Source organism: Hypanus sabinus, chromosome 23 (assembly GCF_030144855.1).
Source record: "Hypanus sabinus isolate sHypSab1 chromosome 23, sHypSab1.hap1, whole genome shotgun sequence".
Taxonomy (NCBI): domain Eukaryota; kingdom Metazoa; phylum Chordata; class Chondrichthyes; order Myliobatiformes; family Dasyatidae; genus Hypanus; species Hypanus sabinus.
Window position 1 is genome coordinate 23,960,241 of NC_082728.1, and position 17,273 is coordinate 23,977,513.

The 17,273-nt window shown below is 37.8% G+C and overlaps 1 protein-coding gene across 5 annotated transcripts in view; it reads left to right on the top strand.

The window, feature by feature from the left end:
* Positions 1–17,273, top strand: part of tepsin (TEPSIN adaptor related protein complex 4 accessory protein) — a 40,535-nt gene continuing 23,262 nt past the window's right edge. For 3 of the 5 annotated variants that reach the window (XM_059948542.1, XM_059948543.1, XM_059948544.1), the window contains exons 1-4: positions 1–73; positions 2,704–2,776; positions 8,189–8,280; positions 10,744–10,837. In XM_059948542.1, coding sequence (XP_059804525.1) covers positions 35–73; positions 2,704–2,776; positions 8,189–8,280; positions 10,744–10,837 — 298 coding nt within the window. In that variant the 5' untranslated portion in view covers positions 1–34. Of the gene's footprint in view, positions 78–97; positions 273–2,703; positions 2,777–8,188; positions 8,281–10,743; positions 10,838–17,273 lie in introns of those variants that run through there. The other 2 variants (XM_059948547.1, XM_059948545.1) reach the window with 2 other exon arrangements.

The following is a 17,273-nucleotide window of genomic DNA, read 5'->3' on the forward strand; positions in this document are numbered from 1 at the left end:
CACATGCCAGTTAAGGTCTGACGCAATCGAGGTGATGGCAACGGTCGGGGAGAAGCTGGGATTTCTGCAGAGAGTAGGTGATGTTGGGTGGTGGCGTGTTGTGGGGTGGGGTGAGGGGACTCCACTGTAAATCATGAAGTTGTAAGGGTCTGGAGTAGCGGTGGACCCGGGCGCGGCTCTAATTCACACAGGGCTATAAACAACGGAAGCCTCTGGAAGACCCGGGCGAGTGCCCTGGGTTCCATCCATCGGTGGCCACAGACATCATTCAAGTAAGAGCCCAGATCAATGTTACTGTCGCCAATTTACGGGCAGGTCTGTGTATTCATTATCCTTGAATACACCATACTTACATCCCAACAGAGGAGACACAAGAGACCCCAGGTGCTGGAATCTGAAGCTGGAAACCATCCAAGCGAACCAGGCAGCAGGAAGAAAAGAAATCTGCGCCACATTACAACATTTGAGGTCTCCTGAGTCACCACTGCGACGACTCTTCAAGATATGAGAACTTTAAAAAAAAGTTTTCGATCCAAAAAGTAAACATTTCCTATCCTCTCACAGACGCTGCTCAGCCCGCTGAGATCCTCCATCAGTTTGTTAGTTACATAGTTTTATGTGACCAGAGTTCTTGGTCATTGTTCTAGACATGTGATTATGAAAGCAACAGTGGCAGCTGGGGAATTTAAATATAAGTATTTCAATAATTCTAAGATTCATATAAAGGTTGGTCACACTAGTAACAATAACAAAGCTACTTGGTTGTTGTAAGACCCCGTGTGGCTGACTAATATTCGTTGGAGAAGGGAATTTGCTGTTCTTCTCTGATAAAGGGCATCTGCTGAGTGGCCACTTTATTAGGTACAGGAGTGGAACCTGGTGTAGTCTTATGTTGCTGTAGACAGTTGCCTTCAAGATTGTGCATTCAGGGATGATCTTCTGCACACCACTGTTGTAACACGTGGTTTGCTGAGTTACTGTCATCTTCCTCTCAGTTTGAACCAGTCCAACCTTTCTATCACCCACAGAACTACCACTCACTGGATGTTTTTTTTTTCTCTGTTTTTCGCACCATTCTCTATAAACTCTAGAAACAGTTGTGCTTGAAAATCCCAGGAGATCAGCAATTTCTGAGATACTCAAATCAACCCATCTGGCACCAGCATTCATTCCCCAGTCAAAGTCACTTGGATCACATTTATTCCCCCATTTTGATGTTTGGTCTAAACAACAACTGAACCTCTTGACCATGTCTGTATACTTATATGCTTTGAGTGCTGACACATGATTGGCTAATTGGATGTTTACATTAACGAGCAGGTATACAGATGTACCTAGTAAATTGGCCACCCAGTGTATGTGACTCCAGACCCATTGTAGATCTTAATTCCCCCTTTGCAATTAGGGGTAGACATACATCCCAAAAATATATTTTTTAAAAATATGGCTGTTGACAAATACAAGAAAGTTTCCCAAAAGCAATACAATAAATGCCCTGATGATCTATTTGATATTTGACAGATTATTGGCTAGGGTGTTCGTTAAACTCCTTCATTTAGTGTTAGTGGATCATTATACAATCATCTGAGAAAACAGAGACCCTTCATTCTCATTTAAAAGCTCATTCTTTGGCACCAAGTTTTTTCTCAGCACTACTATAGTCTGAAATAATACCCTTTGTGCACAGATACAAGTTTGAACCATTGATTTCTGACACATCAACCCAAGGCTGGCTTTCAACTTTTGTTGTATTTAAGAATAGAGCTGATAAACCACCAGTACAAGTGCTTAAATATATTATGTCTAGACCTGGAGATTTTTTTTCCACTTTTATAATACTGCAAAAGCAGGAGGATAACATAACTATTCTTAAAGAACGACACTGCTGTCGATTTTATGGTTCCCATAAAACCTTTTAGTTAAAACCTTTCTTGCCTGAACTTTTATGCAGTAAAACATTCTAACTTCTAAATGATTCGAATGGCTTATTTATCCTGTGTCCATTTACACAATAAGAAATCTAGAAAGTACTATCAAATTGCTTTATTTTAAATTTCCTTCCGACTAAGTACTTTGGCAATTTTTATTAAATTTTGAGATGGAATCATACAATAGATGTACATAAACACAAATTTCAAATTATATTAATTCGCTCTGTGGGCAAAGTCATCATAATCTTTTAATAGGTAAATTTATTCTATGTTATTGAACATAGAATCCTATGTACATATTCTATGTTGAAACTCCTCATCGGTGACTGGTTAAAATGTAAGGCCCACGATCATCGTAGATTTTGTTTTTCCATCTAAAGTCCAGCACTTTTCACCAAACAGCAAATATGGGATTTAAGAAGTTCAGATTTTCTTGTTTGTCCAATTGCTTGAATTTCTGAATTCTTCCTATTGCTCAGCTTCTTTGTCTTCTTGGCACCTCCAAAACCTCTCCCATTGGTTTCTTGCTGTGACAAATTCAAATTACACTTTTAGTTGTGATAATAAGAAGAAACTACAATGGGCAGGTTGTACTCTTTGCAGAATGAATAAAAGCTTAATCAGTTGTAGGTCATTAGGGTTTGTGTCTTGCAGAGTAGTTGTACATGCCACATCTAAACAACAGACATTGTCTGCGACTTTGTTTCTGTACAAAAGCTGGTTGGTGTATTTAAGATCCACTCACCTCTTTAATATCACTGTTCCTTTCCAGCTTCCTATGCTAATAAAAGCCACGTCGGATGATGAAATACCATGTCCTGGGTATCTGTTTGAAGAGATTGTCAGTATCCTTGTATTTGATTCATTTAAGATATGTTAATCCCAGTGTTGTTAATTATGAGAAACAGAACACCTAAACTGACTGATTGAAGATTTACATTGTATTTATGAAATACAAATTTGGAGTTATCATTATGATTGTTAAAGTCTGCAATTAGGAAGGGACTGTGTAAAAATATGATACAAAAAATGAATAATCATTAAAATATAAGCCTATGAAATACTGCAGTGCAATTTAGGAAACATTCATTCTGCATGATAATATATGTGTAAGTAAGTAAAGCACTAATGTACACAAGTGAATCCTCAATTTAATTATACAGTAATTGTTAAACGTATTGGCGTTTTACATTATAAACCAAAATCATTTGCAATTGGATCCGAACATGTTTACAAGTTGTAAAACGAATTAGGTTTATGTGGTAACACACACACAAAAAGCTGGAGACCTCATCTTTTTTCCAGTCCTGATGAAGGGTCTTGACCTGAAACGTTGACTGTACTGTTTTCCATAGATACTGCCTGGCCTGCTGAGTTTCTCCAGCATTTTGTGAGTGTTACTTAGATTTCCAGCATCTGCAGATTTCCTTTTGTTTGAAGATTATGTGGTAATTAGCTTCTTTTATTATACATTAACATTCTAAAGGGCACTATTTAAATTAAGTGGACTATTTTCATGAAGTTTTGGAAAATAAACCAAGGACAGAAAAATACAGTAATTAATAGTGAGAATGAAATGTAGTGGCGGGAGACAGGAAGGGTATTATCATGTTTGTTAACAGAGTGGAAATGTTTGGAAAGTGGTCACCAAATTTTGTATTTTATGAGGACTGTTAGATAAATAGCAAGTACTTGATAAGAAAGCTTAATTCACAAAACTTAAACAAAAGCTGCTTTTGAGACTTGTCACTGCACTGTTGTCTGATTTTAGCAAATCACAACTCAGGGCATACTCAGTAAATGACAGGGACCGCAGAAGTGTTGACATACAGAAGGAGCTTGGGGTGCAAGTTCATGAAAAGGATGACATGGGCTGATAGTGTATAGGAGGTGGTAGAGATAGATACAATGTTTAAAAGACATTTGGACAGGTCACTGGCTAGGAAGCAAATGGAGGTGTATTGCCTAATGTGGGCAGATGAGATTAAGGTAGTTAGGCATCATAGTTAGCATTGGCAAGTTGGGCTGAAGGGCCCGTTTCTGTGCTAAACAACTTAACAGCTCTGACTCATTGTCATGATCTTCGTGTAAATTATTAGAATTTTGTGTAACACCATCTATATAATTTCATCATCCTGGATTTATACTGAATTTTTCTAAAGATGAACTCTTCTAGTACCTCATTACATTTTTCTGTCCTTATTCTTGCACTACTTATTTAACTATGCACAGTTTTTTCCTTTCTATTGTACTGCTGCCACAAAGTTAAATTTCACGACATATGCTGGTGATATTAAACCTGATTCTGATTCTCCTAGTAAACAACGTGACCATATATTCCCATTTTTAAAAGTTGTATTATTCTGAAAACCCAATTCATTGAGCATGGCTATGATAAAGAGCCACCAAATGTAATTCTAATGGAAAATATACTTCTATTTCAGTCTAATTATTTCAAGGTCTTGCAAAATGATTCTTTGTTGACTTCCCGAGAGGGTAGTTGCTTATTGATGTGGTCATCTTATATATCTCCTGTATAACAACAGAATGTGATTATAATGTGCCTTTTGTATTCTAAAGCGGCACATAAAAGGAGTGTTTTCAATATACAATGTTACTGCAAAACAAACTGCTTAGACAATGAGTTAGGTTTGAAGGAGTAATTGTAAAGGAAGCTAGAGAAATGGCCTGGTCTAGGGCCTTGATAAGTGAAGAGATGACGTCTAGGTGGTGGAACAATTAAAATCAAATGTTTGGAAAGAAAATTGAAGAAGTTCTGTATTTCTTTGTGAAGGTTTGAAAGACTGGAAAAGATTACAGAGAGTTTCATGTACGATTTAATGTATGGGAGAATATTTTTGAAAGGAGGGAAAAATCAGTGTTTTAAAATCAAGGTATTTAATCTGAGTCACTGAGTACAAATATGATGGGAAATAAGGTAAGGTGCAAGTTAGGAAATGGGCAGTAGATATTTTGAATGATCTCCTGAGTTTCTAGACTGAGGGAGGCAGGTCAGGAGTGTGTTGGAATAGTCAAGTCTAGAGCTACCAAAGACATGATTGAGGTATATGGCTGCAGATGTCCTGATCCTGATGTGAAGGGAAAAGTTGAGAAGATAAAAAGAGATCAGAATAATGGTAGACATGTTAACTGGTCCATTTATAGTTAATATCAGGGCAGATATGATATTGAAGTTCCAGCCATTCTCAGATGACTACCAGGGAGAAATATAGAGTTGATCTTTGTGGAATGGAGCAGTGGATTTGATTATCTCATTACTTAATTGGGGGCAAGTCCTGCTCAATTAATTTTAAATATCTGACAATGACAGTGGAGGCGCGACAGAACTAAATGGTGTCAGTATGCAGATAGGAATGGGCCTTGGTTTTGAATTATGTTGTTCAGAGGCAGTCTAAAAGAAACCAGAAGGAGTGGTGCATATGTGAGAAAAGAAATTGCAGAAGATTCTGTAGCTGAATAGCTTGGAAGGTAGCAAAGTGAATGTGCAAAGGTCGAATGTGAAAGTTGGACAACAGTGAAAAAGTACTTAAAGAGTACATGAACTGAGAAGATCTTCGGGGTCTCTCTTTCCGCCATCACGGACGTTTACACTACACGCTACATCTGCAAAGCAAACAGCATTATGAAGGACCCCATGCACCCTTCATACAATCTCTTCTCCCTCCTACTGTCTGGGAAAAGGCATTTGGGCTCTCACGACCAGACTATGTAACAGTTTCTTCCCCCAAGCTATCAGACTCCTCAATACCCAGAGCCTGGACTGAAACCTTACTGCCCTATTGTCTTGTAATGCCTACACATTTTTTGTGCACTTTATGCAGTCCTGGGTAGGTCTGTAGTCTAGGGTAATTGTTGTGTGTTTTTTTTCTTTGTGTTTTTATATGCAGTTCAGTCTAGTTTTTGTACTGTGTCATGTAACACCATGGTCCTGAACAATGTCTCATTTTTACTATGTATTGTACCAGCAGTTATGGTCGAAATGACAGTAAAAGTGTCTTGACTTGACATCTGTATAAAAAGCTACAAATAAGTCTAAAGACAGTAGAAAATTTAAACTTATTTGGAGGAACAAGTCAAGTCAAGTCAGTTTTATTGTCATTTTGACCATAACTGCTGGTACAGTACGTAGTAAAAATGAGACAATGTTTTTCAGGACCATGGTGTCCTGAAAACAGAGATTTATTTGTTTATTTGAACAATAATTTCAACTGCCCAGTGTTTATCCGGAAAAATGAAACTGATGATGATTGTAACAAATAATTTCCGGTTTCACTTCATTACAAAAGGTAGTTAAGTTCTTGCATAGTGGAGAATCTAAAGGACTGAAACTGATTCTTTTCAATGAATTTCCTCTGAATTCCTAATATACCTTCCCTCCCCAGCTCCTTTTCTAGATCTCCCCAAATTATACATTCTGATCCTTCTATTATTTTATCTGGCCAGCCTAAACAAATGGCAGTGACACAATTGTTAGTATATTTATTGTTCTCTATGAATGTAGAAACGGACAAAAAGATTTCAATTCATCATGTTCTTTACAGCTGTAAAACAGCAAACCAACCTGTAGCTTTGTAGGTTATAACAAATCAATTGAAAGTTTAATAAGTTGATTATAATTTCTTGTCTTTTACCGCCCATTCCATTATTCAGCTTTATGTCTGGTCCTTCAGTGTTCCAGTCTCACATATCCTGTCATTTTGTTTCTGTTAATCTTTACTGACAACGTCTGTAGCCCTGTATCCATTTTTATTTTAATTTTAATAATTTTATCTATGCCTGCATAAATCCCAAGTTGTCTCTGCATTGGCAGGCTGCTTGTTGCACATCAGATCTTCAGTGAGTTGCAGATTCCTGTTGAATCAGAATCAAGTTTATTATCACTGACACACTGCATGTCATGTGGTAACAGCACAGTGCAAGACGTAAAAAATTGCTCCAAGCTACAATGAAGATTAGAATAAATACGTAGTACAAAGGAGGAATAGTGAGGCAATGTTCATGAGTTCATGGAATATTCAGAAAACTGATGGCAGAGGGGAAAAAGCTGTTCCTAAAGTGTTGAGTGTGGGTCTGCAGGCTCCAATACCTCCCCCCTGATGGTAGTGATAAGATAGCATGTTCCAGACAGTGAGGGTCCTTAACGATGGATATTACCTTCTTGAGGCACTGCCTTTTGATGATGTCCTTGATTGTGGGGAGCTTTGTGCTGCTGATGGAGCTGTATGAGTCTACAATCCTCTGCAGCCTCTTTTGATCATGTGCATTGATGCATTGCGAAGATGGTATTTTCTGACCTTAACTCAAAGCCTGTCCTGTTGAAGTTAATTTCATTTTATTTCTTAGCCTTGGGCTGTGTGAAGCCATTGACATTAATTATGTCAGCCACGAGCTGTGGTGCACTGTCTATATCATCTCCATTGCGGCCATCACTTAATTTCAGCAACCAACTTTGTTCTTTTGCCACTCCCCTATTTCAAACTTTCTGCCAGTGATACCCAGAATAACAATTAAAAGCATTACCTGTTTTAGTTACATTGAAGCTAATAATCTCTTCTTTAAATTTTAATATCTTTGTTTTTCATCAGTTCATTACAGCTTACCTCCAAGATGTTATTTTTAATGCTTATGTGCATCCTTTCTTTCTTGCTCTGTTAGTTATTTATTGAGATACAGTGCAGAACAGGCCCTTACAGCCCTTTGAGCCATGCTGTCCAGCAACCCCTGATTTAACCTAGCCTAATCACGGGACAATTTACAGTTACCAGTTAATCTACCAACTAGTATGTATTTGGACTGTGGGAGGAAACCGGAGCACCCAGAGGAAACCCACACAGTCCGGGGAGAATGTACAAACTCCTTACAGGCAGTGGCAGGAAATCAATCCAAGTCACTGGTACTGTAATGCATTGTGCTAACCACTATGCCATTGTGCCACCCGTGGTGGGAGAACTATTGTTTGCCTTTGTCTAACTCCTTGGAACTTGCTTCCTAAACCCTTTAATCCATTATTTCTACTTCTCATATCTCACTTTACACATCTTTCATTATTTACCTGGTTTGGTGTTTCTGTTGCTTTTCCTTTGTAAGATACTAAGAAACGTATTGTGCATTAAAAGTATGAAATACTGGTGCTATTTATTCTTTTATCTAGCAGATTGTGTGCAAGAGAAATAAATGTTCTTATGTGGATGGTGCAAGTTTTCTTCTTTTTTTTCCATAACTGAATGGAACTACAGAGATTTCTCATGAGTCTGTGGGAACTTGTCTGTGCCTGCTTGAGTATTTGCTGGAGCGACTGCAAAGCAATTCCTGTAATGTCAAACTGAAGGTTGGTGGTCCTTTCCTTTGACTTCATGTATTCTTTGCCGCTACAGATCAAGCATAGTTAGTTTTGAAGCCCTCAGTTCTCTGAAAATCTTGTTTGTCTTCATTTTCTGTAAGCTCTTTTCTGTTTTGCGGAAATGTACTGCAACAATGTGCCAACAAAATGTGATGTTAAATCCGATAGTTGGATATGTGGATGGTGGCATGTATGATGGTTACAACACAGCATCAGTCTGTCCTGCAAGAGATCACCTATGTGATATATGGATCTATTTCTTTTTGAGCAATGATTAGTTCCCACCCCCCAGCAGTACGTATTGATCTGTTGTCTGTGCGTGCGCTGTTTACGAATGCACACTGCTCTTGCTCTCTCACTGCAATGAGAATACACCAGTTAAAGCCATCTCCCATGTGCATGCTTTTATTTAATATATATGTAGTTGGACACAGACACAACAACCTAGTTCATTGTGGGAGAGCCTCACAGGTACATCAGTCTTAAAATGCCACCCTTCATGCTTCTTCAATTGCCACTTTTCATTTTATGGCACAGTTAGAAACATCCAGACCACTGCACTCATACCAAGAGCTGCTTGAGATCATTTAAAAGTTAAAAGTACATTTGTTATCAAAGTATGTATACATTATACAACCCTGTGATTTGTCTCCTTACAGGCAGCCACAAAACAAAGAAACACAAAAGAACCCATTTTAAAAAAAGACTGTCAAACACCCATTGTGCAGAGGAAAAAAAAGCAAATCATGCAAACAATAAATGCAAGCAAATAACATTCTGAACTGAAGTCAACAAAGAGAGTCCATCCACAGACCCTTATTTCAGTACGGGGCCAACCTTGCAGAGCAGTGAGCTCAATTGCCCTATCCCTCACTGCCGGCCCCGACGCCCTGACGTTTTCAGTCTGTCCCAGCGCTTAAATCGTTGTCCAAGTATTGGGTTCTGTTGCTTCGATATGCTCTGGGGCCTGTCCCCACCGCCTGACTTGGCCTGTACCTGACGTTTCCAATTTGGCCCACACTTAAATCAATTGAACCTTGGGTCTTCCTTGCTCTCAGCAGTGGGCCTGCTGCCTCACCTTGGTTCTGCTGCATTGATTTGCCTCCAAGTCCAAAGGGAAATTACATGCCATTGTTTGCAATGATCGTTTACTGGAAAAAAATGTAATTAACTAAACATTTAGTTATTTGCTTTGTTTCATTGACACCAGCCTGAAGTTGCTGAGATTCACCAGCTCAAAAAACCACAGAGCTGAACAGCTTTCCAGCAGTTATGCTACGGTAATTGGATAGGGGCACTAGGACACATAAAAGCATGATCAATAGAGGAACTAAGAGAATTAGATAAAGTCTGTACAGTGGTTGACATACTATGGTTTATAAATTTAGTTTGAAATGTTAATTTCATTGGCTTTTATACTGCCATGTATCCAAGAGGATGTTGTGATATTCAGGAATAATGAGAAGGTTGGTGTTGACCTTCCCAAAACTTGATGAATTGGGATTTGCAGTTTGTTTTTATTCGTGCAGTTGTTTGAGCTAGGTGATTCCTAATTAACCTTGAACATCAGGAGTTAATGCTCTATGCTTGACATTGTTCTTGGGCCAATTAATCTAAAATTGTCTACCTCAGGATATTCCATACAATGGGTAAGTAGTTTTAATGCAATCAGCATTTAATTTATATCGCTATTTTAACACTTTCTTTTCTCTTCTGGATAGCTTAGAAGGATGTCTTTAGTGCAGTCTAAAATTTCAATAAGTTACTTGTAATACAGTAGTTATAATTTAGTTTGAAATTTACAAAAGGGATATAAATGTTTATTAAAGCATTGCCCATAAATATATTAGATTAAATTTTGGGCTAAAAAAGGGAATAAACCAGGGGTTCCCAACCTTTTTTATGCCATGGACTCCTACCATTAACCAAGGGATATGTGGAATCCCAGGAATAAACGTATGTTTACAACTGCAACAAATGCAAAGTTCATTCAGGTCCGTGATTTCCAATCAAGTCTCTGCAATTTCCTTGGTCTGGTTTCCTTGCCAATCTAATAGAAGAACAACTGGTATATATAAATGAATTACAGAAGTTATATTCCCAATATTTTGACATAGTGAGGCTTTTGTTTCCAATCATCTTGAGTAAGGATTCAACACCTACAACCTACTGTATCTGAGAAGTCTCATTATTTATCTGGTGGTATGAAGATCAGAAAGAATATCAAACCATGGATAGAGAAAAATTTACCAAAGTTCAAAGTAAATTTATTATCAAAGTACATATATGTTACCATATACTCCCCTGAGATTCATTTTCTTGCGGGCTTTCACAGTGGAAGAAATGCATTAGAATCAATGAAAAACTACACACAACAAACGCAGTCCTATTCTGAATGACTGCACCACTATGCAACAAAACTGTCTTCTCAATCTTTGTGTTAATTGATAGGTTCTCAAGATATTGCAGCATGTTTGTGGCCATGGTTCCCCTCGGTTTACATTGGAGCTTCGGAGGAATGCCACTCTTATTCAGGAGGTAACAGGTAAGAGATATAAACAAATGAATATGTTTTAAAAGATGCTGTTTCTATTGATATAACAAAGTGCCAACTTCAGTTTCTGCATATAAAATGATGGCAAAGATGGCCCAGAGGATTTTCAAGGAACTTTAAGCAGAGTGAAAGTCTGGAGTGTAAACAAATTACATTTGTTTTCAATTCCCAACAACTTTCCATTCCTTATTTCTAAATTAAATTTCTGACGATTGTGTGTTTAGTACTTTTAACCATTATTGTGTCTCACCACATCATGAGTAGTAAGAAACTTGCATTTAAATACTTTCCTAATTAGAAGGTTGTAAATGATCAATATAATATGTTTCTTATTACTTTATTGAATTAATAAACACTGATGTAATGTTATCGTTGCTAGCCCAGTTGAACTTGCAAAAAAATTCCTCACAGACTATAGGGACTGTCCTATCTGCAAAGCTGTCCCATAGACTAAATAATAGCCAACTCATGGAATTGTGTATTTCAGCCAACATTCTATTTTCCTTCATCACAGTCCATTTATAGGTTAAGTTCACAGTCATGACGGAGCAATTGAGAAAGAGTGGCCCTGGAACTCCCGAACCCCATGAAGTCTGGGTATGAAAAACGTCTGTTGATTGATTACCACCTCCCTGTGCTGTTAAATGTACCATATCTTTGTACTGAACAATAGCTGAAAGAAGCTTGAAAATGACAGGAGCAGAATGTATTCTGGGAGGCAGGCTTCAGTGTCCATCATCAGGGGTGACTTGACAGTACAACCAATGATAAATTTAGCCAAATCTAGAAGTGCACAGTCATGAGACTGGATCCATGTATGGAGGGGGAACCTTTGGATCTGCCCATGATGGTGTCGGGGGGAGTGATCATCACTCCTGTAAATACAACTCAAATGAGAACATAGGTTCCTTATATTGAGTATGGATAGAATGGCAATCATGAACAAAAGGCACATCAGTAGCTCCATTTTGTAGGAGCTTAAGGAGATTTGGTATGTCACCAAAGACTCTTGCAAGATTTTACAATTGGGAGCATTTTGACTGTTTGCATCACTGTGTGGTTTGGAGCCTCTAATGCACAAGATCACAAGAGACTTCAGAGGACTGTAGACTTTACCAGCTCCATCACAGCTATAATAATTGATGACGTCTTTAAGGCTGATTTATACTTCTGCGTAGGCACTACACAAGTGGCCTACACCATTGTGAGCATTTATACTTGTGTGTTGGTGGCTCTGCAGCACTCTTCAATTCACTGCCAGTGGCGGTGGGGTTTCTGTGCCACTGTGTTGAGTTTCCTTGTGTATTTCAAACAGTGGCAACTGAAACTGAGCGCATCATGTTGGAGTCGGAGCTAATAAACGTTGAACTAGAGTTACCTTTTATTGAAATTACTGCAACGCAGAAAAGAGAGAAGACATCGGAGGAGATGGTGTGTACGACCGTTAAACGGATTGATGCAGAAGGAGGGTGAACTTTCTGTGCTTGTCGGGCCACTGAGAGACACAGATGAGGAAATGCATTTCAAATATTTTCAGATGTCGGCAGGTAGATTTGATGATTTGGTTCACTGTTCAGAAGCAACTCGGAAATGAGATGCTACCAAGTGGACTGATCACGGTTGTTGCGGTCTGCGTTCCCGTGATGCGTAGTTACAGTTTTGGGGAGGTGTGCGTCAGGCTACAGCGTAGGGTACATGGCTACGCCGTACCTAGGGTGTAGATTCAACGCAGAAGTATAAATTGGCCTTTAAGGGTACTCACCCCTTCTTGTTAGTACCATCAGAGAGGAGATACAGGAACCTGAGGACCAAAACTTAATGGTTCAGTAACAGCTTCTTCTCCTATGCAAATATCTGAATAGTCCATTAACTTATGAGTACTACCTCATTATTTTTGCACAATTTTTAAACATTTATAATAACTTTGTGTCTTGCACTGTACTGGCACCGCAGAACAACAGATTTCACATCATATATGACAGTGATAATGAACTTGATTTTGATTCTGAATATCCCATCATGATACAAAGAATTCTTCTGAAAACTAAATGCAATCATAGTCAAGCTGTTTCAGTACAGTTATCATATTCGCACCTATATAACTGGGAAATTGTCCATGAATGATTAGTCAGCAAAAAACAGGTTAATTGCTGCTTTTGCCGATTACAGTCTGCCCGCAAATTCAACCAACTGCCAATTGCAAAAACCCGGAAGTGCTCTTCCAGCACTTGTTGTTCAAGCATGTACAGACTTTTTTTTCTTGTCATTATTCCCTAAGCAATGCAGTATAACAACCACTTTACATAGCATTTACATTGTATTAGGTATTATAAGTAATCTAGAGATGATTTAAGTTATAGGGGAGGATGTGCGTGGGTTATCGTAGATTGGGATCGAAAAAAATCAGAAGTTCTCTTACTAACTAAGTCAGAACAGGTACATCTGGTATTATTTAGCATCAGTTAGTCAAATGTTTGCATTCGTATATAGTATATATTTTACCTTTCTATGCATATAAAACAAATGTATGTTTCAGTGCCGGGCTGGGGGAGTTCCTGAGTTCAATCTAGTGACAGATTGCTATGGAGTGCGCTGTCCACCGTGCTGGTTTGATGTGGAGGATCAAGAACCCAAAGCCCAATAATTAAACCACTGCATTGCTTAGTAATAATTGTAGCTTTCATCGGGGCAGGGCCTTTCTCACTTTATCCTTTAAAATTGTTCGGATCATTGACCAACGTAGCCTAATGCTTTTCCAATGACCTATGGCGTTTCATCTCTTTCCAATCGTTTTATTATTTCCACTTTATTTTCAATCATTATTGTGATTATTTTAGTGAACAGAAACGCTGCGGATTCAGATCTCTGCTGCTGAGTCCTAATGTCCACCGCACCGGGACAGGTTAAATAAGGTCTTGGGTTCCGCTTTGTCTTAAGATCCAGCACATTGATACAGATTGAATAAGGGACTTGAGCGTCCGCAAATTTTGGTATCCGCGAGGGGTCCTGGAACCAATCCCTCACGGATAAGGAGGGCAGACTGTACTGATAGAAGTTGTATGAAACAGTATTTACTTAGTCAGCACGCGTTCACAGATGTTCAGTTTGGACTTTATCATTGCTTTAGATACCATTATAGCCATGGTCCAAGCCTGGGCTGAAGAATTCCAGTAATATTTGACTCAGTGTCTCATATTCCACCTGGATAACCTACAAATTGATGGTATTAACATTGAACTTTACAATTTAATGTAACCTGCATCCCATGTGTTGCTTTTTTCTCCTTCTGCTCAACCCACTGAGTTTGATTCAAAGGAGATTTAGTAATGGGAACTAAGGAATAAACTCTCCACTAAGCAGGAGTGGGCTGTCAGGCAAAAGGAGATGGCTGAGGTTTAAGAAGTTAATCAGGACCTCAGTGTAGGAGTTCTTCAAGATAGTGTACTAAATTCAACAGCCTTCAGGTGTTTCAGCAATAATGTTCCTTCATTATTGAAAGTCAAATCTTCAGTGAAAATCACATAATTTAAATGACATCCACACACCATGAAGTAGCAAGATTTCTTCTCGTTGCTCTGTGAATTGACCAATTCCTGATCTTGCGACTGTGATCCTCAGTTTTAGATCCTCTATCCTGAACAAACAACCTCATGGCATGTATCCTTATAATTTCTCTTAGAATTCTGTAAGCCTCATCGAGGTCCCATCTCACTTTACTAAACTCCAGTGAATATGAGCCATCTACATTCAGACTTTCCTGTTCAGACATTAGAAAATGCCTTTTATTGATTATTAAGCTAATTGAAATTATTAGAGGAAGAAAATGGACTTGAGAATTGTTTTTCTCTTTCTATTCGAAGCATCTGTAACTTTGCCAAATGAAACATTGTGCTAATCACATTTCAGCAGTCAAATCAATTTAACCTATTTCTGAGAGAGAATATCCCAGCGCTACCTCCAGGGCTTTCTTAGGACCACTATAAGTTATAAAGGTGATTGACATTTTCATGTGTTTGTATAAGCCTGGAAGATTTTTTGTACCTATGTTCATTTTATGACAATGACTTGAAAATGAGCTCATAATTACACTTGCACTGATTGTTCATTACAAAACTTAGGAACTCTATTTCCTGATTAAATAAGGAGCCCAAAGAGTTGTGGAAAAATACAGATAGAATGCAGATTTGAACGCATTTGTATTGTCTTTACTTCAGTGTTCCAGCAGCAATAGGACCATATTGGTTGTGACTATTTGTAAAGTGGCAACAAGAGAATCATAGCGCAAATTACAAACATTTGGATTGTTAAGAATAAACTTTGAGTGGAGATTGTGACTGCCACCTATAAAATAGTTAAAGTTATCATTATTAAAGTGCAGGCAAAAGAATGGGCAATAAATGCTATGCTTCATATATCAGCAGAATAAATACAGCTGACTTAAAAAAAGAGATGTAGATAATAACACAGGTTTATGATACATGTTTCATTGTCAATTGCTAGTATCTGTCTTACAAGTTTCTTTAAATTGCTCCCTCCGCTGTTTTGGAAGAGACGCTGTCAACTGCTAAGTTGACAGCTTAAACATGCCCAGACTGATGCTTCAAATATTTGTGTATTATTTTTGAATCTGTGATGAACACAGATTATAGAGTAAAGAAAGTATTGAGCAATTTTAGCCTCAGCTAGGAGTAAGGTTCAAATGGTAGAAAATAAACAAAAAGATGGATCAGCAAATTGGCAAGGGCATACAAGGAGCAGCTTCATCTACTGAGTAGGTACTGTTTATCATTGGGAAATACAAGATATTGCATATGTAGCTTAAAAATAATGATGCTGAGGTCGACCAAATGGGGTATCCAGATGTAGATGTGGTTGGTCCTGGGGAGAAACAGTTCCCCTGCTGAGGTCTCAGCAGGAACTTCATGAGGTAAGTGCATCTGATGTGGACAGGCTCTCTTCAACCCAGCTGGTGCTTGAATTTACTTAGGGAGCTCCAACTTTTGAGGATGATGCATGTTATCTATATACCTATGGGACCTCCATTTTAGTGTGTGTTGAGGGTATTAAGTGTGGTGAGGATTTAAATGTGATGGTAACATGCTTTGGTATTAATCTTGATATTTTAACTTTTTTAAGAGTCCCAGTCTAATGACAGTTTTGATATTTTAATTAACATTTTAGATTCTGAAGTTTTAGATGTTAATTTTACTGGTCTATTTTAAGTTGTAAAAGGTCTACAAAGAATAGCATTCTGAAGTCTAAGGCTAATGACATTGCTTGGTGTTGTTAAAAAAATGAAGATTGTGTATCCTATCGGGGGTTATATTGTGAACAGTGCACTGATGAGTTGATGGCATTTAATGTATTCTATAAACACTTTGTAAGGAAATATCTTTATGTGTTGAATAGAGTTTAGTATAAGCAGTATAATAAGATCGATAGATAATACATTACTGCCTGCCCCTATGTAAAATACCAGGTCAATATAATTGAGAGTATTAATGGTGGACAGAAAAGAGCTGCTCTAGGTCAATTTGAAAGGGATAGGCACCTCGTATGCAACACAAAGAGAACTTTAACTCAAAACTTATTAAATACTGTAGTTCTATGATGTTTTATTGTTTTTAAAAAAGCTACACCCTCATTTACTTATACCAAAAAAGACACAGACAAGTTATTAATTTGGACTTTAGCTATGAACAAAGAAAGAATATTAATCTTATAACTGGCACCCAAGAGAACCATCTGATAAAGTTGCATGTGTGATGGTTATGAGTTTTTCAGTGCTAGAAGAGAAGGACATTGGGTGGGAACATTGAAGAGAATGAAACAGCTACAAACAGTGACAAGAATGAAAGTGTAGACAACAAAGAGTTGAGTTTTGGTATGGCAAATGTAGGTGCTTCTTGCAAGTGTCTAATTCGCCATGATAGAGTGAGGAAGGGAAATATGCATTATAATAGTGTCTATCACACATCTTCAAGAGGTATCAATATTAAGAAAGATTAAAAGGCTGATGACATTGTATTGTACCCCTGTCAAAAATTTCCAGCTTATTGATTTGAAGAGTAATAACACTCTTTCAAAAAAAGGTATGAAGTTAAAGAGAAGAGGGCTTTCCAACTTGTGGACAAGAAAATGTTTTGCTAAATGTAAAAGTGAATACTTAGAAATGCATTTGCTTAATGAAGACGGAAGAGCATTAATGATGCGTTTAATGAGCAGCCCAGTTAATTTAGTCTGACCATTATTAATCTGTATTTTAGAAGGAATTTATAATTTGTGTTTAGTAACAACTAGGCAAGTATACAAAGTTTGGTTCAAGTATGTTTAGAATGAATAGTGTGAACTTGTTTGTTATTAGCTTGTTTTGCTGAAGTTGGGGAAGTTCTTATTTTTTTTAAATGGATAAGCTGCTGGCCAGGAT